Below are 10820 nucleotides of genomic sequence, written 5' to 3'. Positions count from 1 at the left end.
TAAATTCACAATTAAACAACATATTTCTGAACAACAATTAAACCTGACATCAACTGTGCCATAACTTTTGTTTCTTAAAGAGCACCTACTGTCCGATTCCCATTTTTAAAGTTCCTTTGGTGTGTAAGTGTGTATTAGTACATGTTAACGATATCCAAAAGGTACAAACCCCAAAGTAAACGATGACGCGAGTAAGGCGCGTCACGTTTCCGACTGACGTCAGAGGTATTCAGGCCAATCACAACATACAGATTAGCTGACCAATCAGGGACACAGAGCTTTACAAATCCATGCGTTTCAGGGAGAGAGTGAAATGTGGAGCTACAAAAATGTACAGTTTGTAAAAAATAATGTGTTTTTTTAACCATAAACCAAATACACAAAATAATGTTGTTTTTTAGCAATGAAATAGGTGCTCTTTAAGCTCCAATTGGGTAAAAACACCTTTTTCAAGGTAGTTTCAGCTTCTACACATGCACACAGATTGGCACGTGCCTAAAGCTCGAGGTTTTCATGGGTCCACTTATTTCCAAGTTTCGCATGCGCTTCGGACACGGGTCAGGTATAATAATAGCGGCATAAGGTGTCAGGTACTTTAAAATGAATGTGTTTTTGCCGAATGGACCCGAATATCTCGCGGGTGTGCATCAAGTTTTTTTCCAACGCCGCCTCTTTATGCCAAGAGTGCTTGGGACATCATGTGGCTGGCGGTAGGTAATTTTCATTAAGCCAGACCTGTCAAACAATTTTGAATGCACATTTAATTTTTAGTGGTTACCTTTGGTGTCGTCGTCAGATACTACAGTTAATGAAAATTAATGGAGCAGCGCACCAAATTGGTTGCAAGGCCACATGTTTCTTTCTTAAGCCTTTTTCACACAGACATTCCGGAAAATACACAGAAAATGCATCCTGGAATTTTCCGGGATCGTTTGATTTTTTTGTTCATTCACACTGCCATGATTTGCCGGCATCTGCAAGGTCCCGGAAAGACACGTGACCTGTTCAATGTAAGGTGACCAGACGTCCCCGTTTTCCGGGGACACTCCCGTTTTTTGGTGTTCTGTCCCCGACTGAAGCTGTCCCCGGAAATGTCCCCGTTTTACAGCATGTCCAAAACAACCAGCAAATACACTGAAAAACCCGCTCAACATAGCGTTTGTAGTACCAGACCGGAGCAATCATGTAATGATTATTTTCACCATCAGAGGGGGCTGCGGGCTACTTATTACTTGCGCACGCCACTGATTTAGCGATGAAAAATTTACTACGAGACCTATAGTTGAAAAGCGTCTTTATCATCAATCAAGTTATCATAAGATATGAAAACAGTTAAAGTTATGGGGGCTTAAGGTAATAACTACGCATGTTAAATTAAAATAATAAACCAATGAAGTGAACTGATCACAGTATGTTACGGAGCATTTGTTTTATGTAGGCTAAATATGTTTACATTTTGCATGATTCCTTCTGTTCGTCACGTTTACAATTTTATGAAATCAGCTGAAGTAGTACCTTAGAAGTCATTTTTGATGAGGTATGTCTCTTGTGTAAAAAACGGGAGAAAATTGATTTTTAGGCTACAGAAATTGTCCAATTAATTGAATTAGAAACACTGCAAAAAATGACTTTCTTATTAGTATTTTTCTCTTGTTTTCAGTACAAATACAAAAATTCTTAAGTCAAGATGCATTTTCTTGATGGGCAAAATGATCTAAGAATATAAGTCTAATTTTTAGACCAAAATATACCAAATTTGTGCTTAAAACAATCTAAAAAAATCTACCACTACTTAATTTAAGACAAATATTTTTTGCATGTTTTAAGCACAAATTCACTTAAATTTATTATTTTGGGTCTTAAAGCTAGATTTTTCTTAGGGGATTTTGCTTATCAAGAATTTGCTTATCATCTTTTAAAGATTTTTTTAGATATTTGTACTGAAAAAAAGACAAAAATGCTATTAAGTAAGAAGAAAGTCATTTTTGGCAGTGAACCCACAACAATAAAAAAAGAAAACTTAAAAAAAACATTTTGTCCCCATTTTTTAATTCATAGATAACAAAAAATGAGATTTTAATGATATTTTCACCATTTAACAAGGAAATGCCGTTCTAATGCTGGTGAATGAGTTCAGCTTCAGAGTGGATATTTGACAAGCTCCCTGATCTCTGCTTTAATCCAGTTTTCAGATATTTCTCATCGTGATTGTTTAAATGCATTTAAACCCCCGTTTTGAGGAGCTGAATGATATATCTAGTTGGGATGACGCGCGGGCATTTTTGTTTATTATAAGCTCAAATGAGCACGTGAAGCGTTATTCTTTTATGCTGCTGAACGATCTCCGTTTCAGCGCAGTAATGACAAGTTGTAAATGTCTCATTTTAAAGAGTTGAACCAACTTCATGTTGCCATGACACGCGCGCCCTCACTACGGCACGTGCTTCATTGTTTATGCATACGGCACGTGCGTCATTGTTTATGTAACTGCTTCAATCTAGTTTGCAAACATTTTTCGTGGTGAATGTTTATATGCATGTTTTTCTCGTTTTAAGGAGCTGAACCATAACTTTTGTTGTGATGACGTTTTGGGAACACATTATTAAAATAAGGCAACAAAATGTTGTTGTACACCCACACTTTGTTTTCTAGGTAAAGATATTTATGGCCTCATTTGGTCATCATTTTGACACCTGTCTTCAAATACTGTAACACCAATTGCAACCTAAACCAGAACTGGACTGTTTAAAGTATCTCATGCAGTCTCTTTCTGTCTTTTTTCCTTTTTTTGCATTATCATTTTAGTCCATTCTGTTGGGTTTTTATTTAAATATGTTTATTTCAGATGCTGTTTTGAATTTCTTTTTCACACATTTTTCTTTCTCCGTAGAAGAGTCATGTGTACAAGAAGGCCCTGCAGGCTCTGATTTACCCTATTTCTTGCACAACACCCCATAACTTTGAAGTGTGGACGGCCACCACGCCCACCTACTGCTACGAGTGTGAGGGCTTGTTGTGGGGTATTGCACGGCAGGGCATGCGCTGCTCAGAGTGTGGGGTCAAATGCCACGAAAAATGCCAGGAGCTCTTTAATGCTGACTGTTTACAAAGTGAGTCACATACCAAATACAGGAAAAGTATCAAGAAACATATCTTGGTCCTGTAAGGTTTTCGCTACAATTGATTATTCAAACCTAGAGGCCTTTCAAAAGCACAGCAACTTAACATTTGTCTTTGTTGTTGATGAGGATGCTGTCATATATTTTATGTCAATGATGCATTGCATGTATGCATGCAATATATGTGCAGTGGTTTCCCTTAGACTATAATGCAATTTTTTTTTTCAAAGAACAGTCTTAAGGACTTTTTTGGGGTCTTTATTTTTGCAATTTTGTTAAATTCGAGATCACAAGCTTTACCTTTTCTCTACGATTTCCAGGAGCTGCAGAAAAAAGCTCCAAAACTGGAGCCGAGGACAGAACCCAGCATATAATCTCTGCTATGAAGGACCGCATGAAAATCCGTGAGAGAAACAAACCTGAGATATTCGAGTTCATAAGGCTCGTGTTCAATATGACCAAACTGAGTCATGCTCAACAGATGAAGTGCATTAAGCAGGCTGTACTCGATGGAACGTCTAAATGGTCTGCTAAGATCTTCATTACAGGTACAGATCATGAAAGTCATGAGAGCTGTTATTGATCTATGTGCTCTAATTGTCTTCCGATTCAATTCTGTAATGTCTAGACTTGTGCCGGTATTCAATAATATTGTTTATTATGATAATTTATTCGCACAATATTATTACCGTGGGCAATTCAAGAGAATAATACAAAACAATACAGAGAATAATATTACATATCATCATAGCTTGAAATCGTAATAGTTTGCTTTCCATCAATAAGTCAAGATTCAGAATGCTCTAATACCAGTACAAATCTTGCATATGGACTGTTTACTGGTGTGTGCACACCAAAAGCGAAGCTAATATGTGCATCGCATTACTCGCTAAATTATTCACAGATTACTTGTTTTTTGTGTCACTCGCACAACAGTGCTTTTCTCCATTTCTGATACAACCAAATGTGTCAAACCAGACGTGTTGGGAAGCACTAGTCTGATTGGCTTGCGCGACATGTGAATTTTACGCCCAAGTAGAAATTTCAAGTAGTACTATGTTATCTACTAAATTACATAAACTCACCTAAAGGATTATTAGGAACACCTGTTCAATTTCTCATTAATGCAATTATCTAATCAACTAATCATGGGAGTTGCTTCAATGCATTTAGGGGTGTGGTCCTGGTCAAGACAATCTCCTGAACTCTAAACTGAATGTCAGGATGGGAAAGAAAGGTGATTTAAGCAATTTTGAGCCTGGCATGGTTGTTGGTGCCAGACGGGCCAGTCTGAGTATTTCACAATCTGCTCAGTTACTGAGATTTTCAGGCACAACCATTTCTAGGGTTTACAAAGAAAAGGGATAAACATCCTTGCGGCAGTCCTGTGGGCGAAAATGTCTTGTTGATGCTAGAGGTCAGAGGAGAATGTGCCGACTGATTCAAGCTGATAGAAGAGCAACTTTGACTAAAATAACCACTCGTTACAACTGAGGTATGCAGCAAAGCATTTGTGAAGCCACAACACGCACAACCTTGAGGCGGATGGGCTACAACAGCAGAAGACCCCACCGGGTACCACTCATCTCCACTACAAATAGGAAAAAGAGGCTACAATTTGCACGAGCTAACATAAATTTGGACTGTTGAAGACTGGAAAAATGTTGCCTGGTCTGATGAGTCTCGATTTCTGTTGAGACATTCAGATGATAGAGTCAGAATTTGACGTAAACAGAATGAGAACATGGATTCATCATGCTTTGTTACCACTGTGCAGGCTGGTGGTGCTGGTGTAATGGTGTGGGGGATGTTTTCTTGGCACACTTTAGGCCCCTTAGTGCCAATTGGGCATTGTTTAAATGCCACAGCCTACCTGAGCATTGTTTCTGACCATGTCTATCCCTTTATGACCACCATGTACCCATCCTCTGATGGCTTCTTCCAGCAGGATAATGCATCATGTCACAAAGCTTGAATCATTTCAAATTGGTTTCTTGAACATGACAATGAATTCATTGTACTAAAATGGCCCCACAGTCACCAGATCTCAACCCAATTGAGCATCTTTGAGATGTGGTGGAATGGAAGCTTAGTGCCCTGGATGTGCATCCCACAAATCTCCATCAACTGCAAGATGTTATCCTATCAATATTGGCCAACATTTCTTAAAGAATGCTTTCAGCACATTGTTGAATCAATGCCACGTAGAATTAAGGCAGTTCTGAAGGCGAAAGGGGGTCCAACACAGTATTAGTATGGTGTTCCTAATAATCCTTTAGGTAAGTGTATATTGTATGTAATATATAAATTTGTTTCTGGTATGCACACACCATAACACACCTTAACTTATTTGCATAATCTGCTGTCTATAAATCGTTTAAAAATAAATAATATTTTTTGTATTTTATATTTCATTTAGTTATTTAAGAATTCCCTTTTAATTTTTTTATTTAATACTTTATTTAAATAACCTTTATATTTGTAAGACATAATTAAGAAGAACAGTAAAGTTTATCTTTAAATGTTATTCGATACCAAGACAATAATAATGTTCACCATGATAAAAGTCCTAGCAATTATCGTCACATATAAAATTATTACAACCACATGTCTAGTGTAGTCTTTTCAGTGATCTAAATTTCATCACATGTGACCCCGCCTGAAAAAAGTTACATAAAATCGTCCTACATAATAATATAAAGACCATTCTGTGAAAATATAACCTTGATATTTTTATTATTGACTGAGAAAGGCCATGTCAAAGATTGAAATCAATGATTGAAATCAAACTCGTAATCTAATGATGCGATTAGGAGCATCATTAGATTACGAGACTTGGATTTCACAGACCGGGTCACGTTTCATGAGTGAAAGCCTGGTTCTGGTAAAATTGGGGTTAATCTGGAGGATAATGTTTCCTGGTTTTAACAAGGACTCTGACTGTGTGTGTTTAACAGTGGTGAGCGCACAGGGCCTGCAGGCTAAAGACAGAACTGGTTCCAGTGATCCATATGTGACGGTTCAGGTTGGAAAGACTAAAAAGAGAACCAAAACCATCTACGGTAACCTTAACCCTGTGTGGGAGGAGACATTCAACTTGTGAGTCTGATATAATATTATTTCTGTCTGTTCTTTTCGACTCCTCTCCACTGCTCTTTTCTTATTATTTTTCCTTTTCGATATATCCAGACCAGAACTTTTCATTTTTAATATTCCATTCCAGAACAAAATGATTGCTCAGTGATTTCATAGCTCAAGAGACCTTAATAAAGATCTCGCTTGTAGTCATTAAAATAATCACTTTCATTTCTTTCATGTTTCTTTTTAAGGTCCTTAGGAGAATGAAAAATTTGAAATAATTCAGACCGGTGTCAGCAGTAAGAGTATATATAGCATTATGTAATACAGAGCTTTAAAATAAATGGGGAAAGTGTAGTCTAGATAAGTTGGTCTTGGAGGAAATTGATAAAAAGTGTTTTAAGACATCACATTGAAACTTTATTGTAGACTTTAGTATCTTGGCAGATCTGAGCACAGTTTTTAATATTTAAGTGTGTGTTTACTGAGGGTTTGTGATTTTACCATTTTGTGTTTGAAAAACACATTTTTATTCAGTAACACTTTACAGTAAGGTTGTATTAGTAAGCATTAGTAAAATGCATTAACTAATATGAACAATCATTGAACTAAATAGTTTTTAGCATGTATTAATTTTTGTCAATGCAGTTATTCATGTTAGTTCATGGTGCATTAACTAATGTTAAAAGTTACAAGACTGGCTTTTATAATTTATTAGTAAATGGCGAAATTAACATGAACTAATATTAATAAATGCTGTAGAAGTATTGTTCATTGTTAGTTCATGTTAGCTAATGCATTAACTAATTGTTAACAAGTACAACCTTATTGTAAAGTGTTACCTTGTATTCTGTTATTACTTTTTTAACACAAACATACATTTATATTTATATATATTTATTTATTTATTTATTTTTATCTATATATATATATATACATATATTTTTATATATACATATATTTTTATTATTAATATTCACATTGACAATTGTATCTCAAAGTAAAAAAGTTACAGTGTTATACCTGTAGACCAATTGAGTCAGATGCAAAACCCTTAAGTGCGTCTGACATGTTGTTTTTTTGGAAATGAGCATTTTTTTATTATGCTCTTATGTTTTTAGTTTCAGTAATTTCACTGTAATGGCAATAAAAAAGGTTATTAGTTAGTAATTAAAATGCCTTATTTTCACAAATGTCACTTATATATAACTTATATAACAATGAAATGACTGTCTTTCGCTGCAAAACCCTTTAAGTACATAAGTCTCCAGTCACTCTTTAATATCCTTCTGAATAAAGGAAAATGATCAAATAATTCTGTCAATATCATAATATATTCTGTATATATTCAGCTTGATGTATGCATGCCATCATTTATCTAATTCTTCTTAGAGGACTTTGCTGTAAAATTGCTGTGGGGTTTAATGGATTCTGCTAACATACTGGTATTTCTGAATGGCCTGAATTAAGCAGATTTGAAGCGAAAGTATTTGATGAACGTATAATACATGCCGAGAGCCTTCGGTCAATATCATTATCTCATTTTTGGCGTTTAGTGGCTTTTGCATCTGATCTTTACAACTGTAGGCTGTTGATGTCAAGCAGCGTTGCAACATTGCATATTTATATTCAGTATATGCAAAAATATTTTTTTATCACACTCAAGATGTTAAAATCAGAACAGCTTTTTTTAAGTTTAAAAAGCTTTATATGTTTTAAAGTCGACTCTCTCCTCCTCAGCGAGTGTCACAATTCATCTGATCGTATTAAACTGCGTGTATGGGATGAAGATGATGATATAAAGTCAAGGGTGAAGCAACGTCTAAAAAGGGAATCCGATGACTTTTTGGGTCAGAGCATCATCGAAGTCCGAACTCTGAGCGGAGAAATGGATGTCTGGTACAATCTCGGTAAGTTCCTAAACTTTTTTTATGTGTGTGAGGCAGTGCAGATCATAAAACAATGGGTGGTGTGACTAAAATATAATCTGTAATCAGAAACAATATGGTTCCGATTTTATATATTTTTAGTGTAATGTAAGTCACAAAGCTATGACCTATAATTCGGTCAGATAAATATGAAGTAATGTTCATGCTTTTACTGTTTAATTGATCTGTAATTTTATCAAAATGTGACTTTCAGCAGAACTTCATGATGAATGAAATAAATGTCCAGTGTTAATGCTGGATATTTTACATTCGGTCAGTTGGTTTTCCTGCATTGATGTGAATACATATTAATATTACCAAAGTAAAAAGCAATTCTTCATATTGAATTTTTTAGAAACGCTCAATATATTCATGTCCAGTTAATGGCTTCCTCAGCCAGTGACTTCCAGGCTAATTGTTTCATTAAGTTTAAAGACTTTAAACATGACATTTATTATCTTTATTTAAAATACTAGACTTCATCAAGTTTCACTATTTACTGTATGGTTAGATGTTCATGCAAATTAAAACCTGTACTCATAACTGCACAATGGCCATTTGTTATTTCTCTCTTCCTTTCGTAGAAAAGCGCACAGACAAGTCGGCAGTATCAGGGGCTATTAGACTGCAGATTAGTGTGGAAATTAAAGGAGAAGAGAAAGTGGTCCCGTATCACGTTCAGTACACCTTTTTGCATGAGGTAAACGCCATAAACACTTTTTTAAATGACAAATGCATATTTACATTACAGTATCTATGTACATTGATGGTTTAACTCTATTTGCATCAGATTACAACTTACAACTTTCTCTTTTTGCCACAAATGTCATACAGCTCACCATTTTCTTGCTCTATTTTTTCAGAATATCTTTCACTATGTGACTGACATTGAAAGTCAGGGTGCAGTAAAGCTCCCTGTGGCACGTGGAGATGATGCCTGGAAGGTCTACTTTGATGAGGTTGCTCAAGATATTGTAGATGAGTTTGCCATGCGCTACGGAATCGAATCCATTTATCAGGCTATGACGTAAGCCCTGGAGCTTTGTGTGTGTGTATGTGTGTATATTTGGGAATTTGTAAATGTCTTTGGATTCTGATTGCTGCAGGTCTTTAGCTATTGACAGGAGCAATTTGTACGCTGCTATATCATGATCAGATCACATATTATATTAAAGCAATTACACTCCTTAATCTCTCATTTAGTACTGAATATTAGCTGTAAATAAACCAATCATTAATGAAAGATGATTTTAGTCTTATAGATAAGGTTTGTGGATTATGCATAAGGTTTGAGGAGGTTATGAAACCAAATCAAAATGGAAAGAATGGATATTAAATTCAGTTCAAATATATTTATATAGTGCTTTATTACAGTGTTGCATTGTGTCAAAGTAGCTTAAAGTAAAATAAATATATCTGAAAAACAAATCGATAAAAATCTGATATATACCAGCCCCTCCAGAAAAACGCGATATATGTGCGATCGCGCGATATATTGCATAATCAGCCAAAGTTCGCATATTTATGCGGGGCTGCATTTTTTCCAAATACGATCGCCACATTAATTACATATTTCCGCGCACAAAATATTTGGGGCTTGCATGATATCATAATCTCCGCATTTTCGTAGCAAAAAGTCACATATATATTAGCAGAAAGTTGAAAAATGTTGCATTTACTTCCCAAAAGCGCAGCCGTGTCCTCTATTGCCATGGGAACGTAATGAAGTGACGTGATTATGTGACGTGAACATCATTGCAGCTTTTGCAAGTTTCTGCAGTTTTTCCAAGTTCCGCAATTTTCGCAAATTCCCGCAATTCCATCGCATAAATTGCATAAATATCCCGCATATTCCATCGCATTTTTTTAAGAAAACGTGCCGCAAAATCGAGGATTTTTGCCCGCAACAATCACAAAAAAACTCCGCGTTTTTCTGGAAGGACTGATATACAACCAGAATCACACAGTGTTTGGCTGTTTTGATATTGTAACAGCTTTAACCAATACCTGGCTTATTTGGTAAGTGTAACGGTTATAAAATCCACCCTTAGAAATATTCTCAATCTCTTCCTCCTTCCTATCTTCATCTGCAGGCATTTTGCATGTCTATCCTCGAAATACATGATGCCCGACGTCCCTGCGGTGATGAGCACACTCCTGGCCAACATTAATGCTTTTTATGCTCACCCCACTACAGCCACCAGCGTCTCTGCATGTGACCGCTTCACTGCCTCCAACTTTGGGGTAATGTTAACCCAATTTTTCCATCCTTATTTAAAGGACAAGTTCGGTATTTTGTAAACAAAAGTTTAATGCATTTTAGGAAGGATTGTAACTGTGCACCATTGTAGAGGTGGGAGGTAAAACAACAAATACACGAAAATTCTCGGGGCAGCCGCATATGTCGAAATTTCAGTCAAAACCCTTTTATTTCATCATAAACAATCTGAAAACAGGGCTTTAAGTGTAAAATACCGAACTTGTCCCTTAACATCATTATGAACTGCCTTATTGTTGACTGTTGAAGGTACAAAATGTGTTACTGGGGCGGTACCTTTTCAAAAAGTACACTTTTGTACCTAAAAGGTGCATATTGCTACCTCAAATGTGCACATTAAGACCCTTTTAAAAGGTACTGTACCAGTGACAATTTTTGTACCTTTTTTCTGAGAGTGTAGAAAGATTGTATGTTTTA

At 35.9% G+C, this 10820-nt stretch overlaps 1 protein-coding gene across 5 annotated transcripts in view; it reads left to right on the top strand.

Moving 5' to 3' along the window:
• LOC129439808 (protein unc-13 homolog B) overlaps nt 1-10820 on the top strand; it is a 73028-nt gene that overhangs the window by 14777 nt on the left and 47431 nt on the right. For all 5 annotated transcript variants that reach the window (XM_073860249.1, XM_055198626.2, XM_055198625.2 and 2 more), the window contains exons 7-13: nt 2891-3110; nt 3440-3667; nt 6077-6218; nt 7938-8107; nt 8710-8825; nt 8989-9152; nt 10219-10369. In XM_073860249.1, the coding sequence (XP_073716350.1) occupies nt 2891-3110; nt 3440-3667; nt 6077-6218; nt 7938-8107; nt 8710-8825; nt 8989-9152; nt 10219-10369 (1191 nt within the window). The remainder of the gene's footprint in view (nt 1-2890; nt 3111-3439; nt 3668-6076; nt 6219-7937; nt 8108-8709; nt 8826-8988; nt 9153-10218; nt 10370-10820) is intronic.

The sequence above is a fragment of the Misgurnus anguillicaudatus genome, chromosome 22 (genome assembly GCF_027580225.2).
Source record: "Misgurnus anguillicaudatus chromosome 22, ASM2758022v2, whole genome shotgun sequence".
Lineage (NCBI taxonomy): Eukaryota > Metazoa > Chordata > Actinopteri > Cypriniformes > Cobitidae > Misgurnus > Misgurnus anguillicaudatus.
This window is presented reverse-complemented; position numbering and strand designations above follow the sequence as displayed.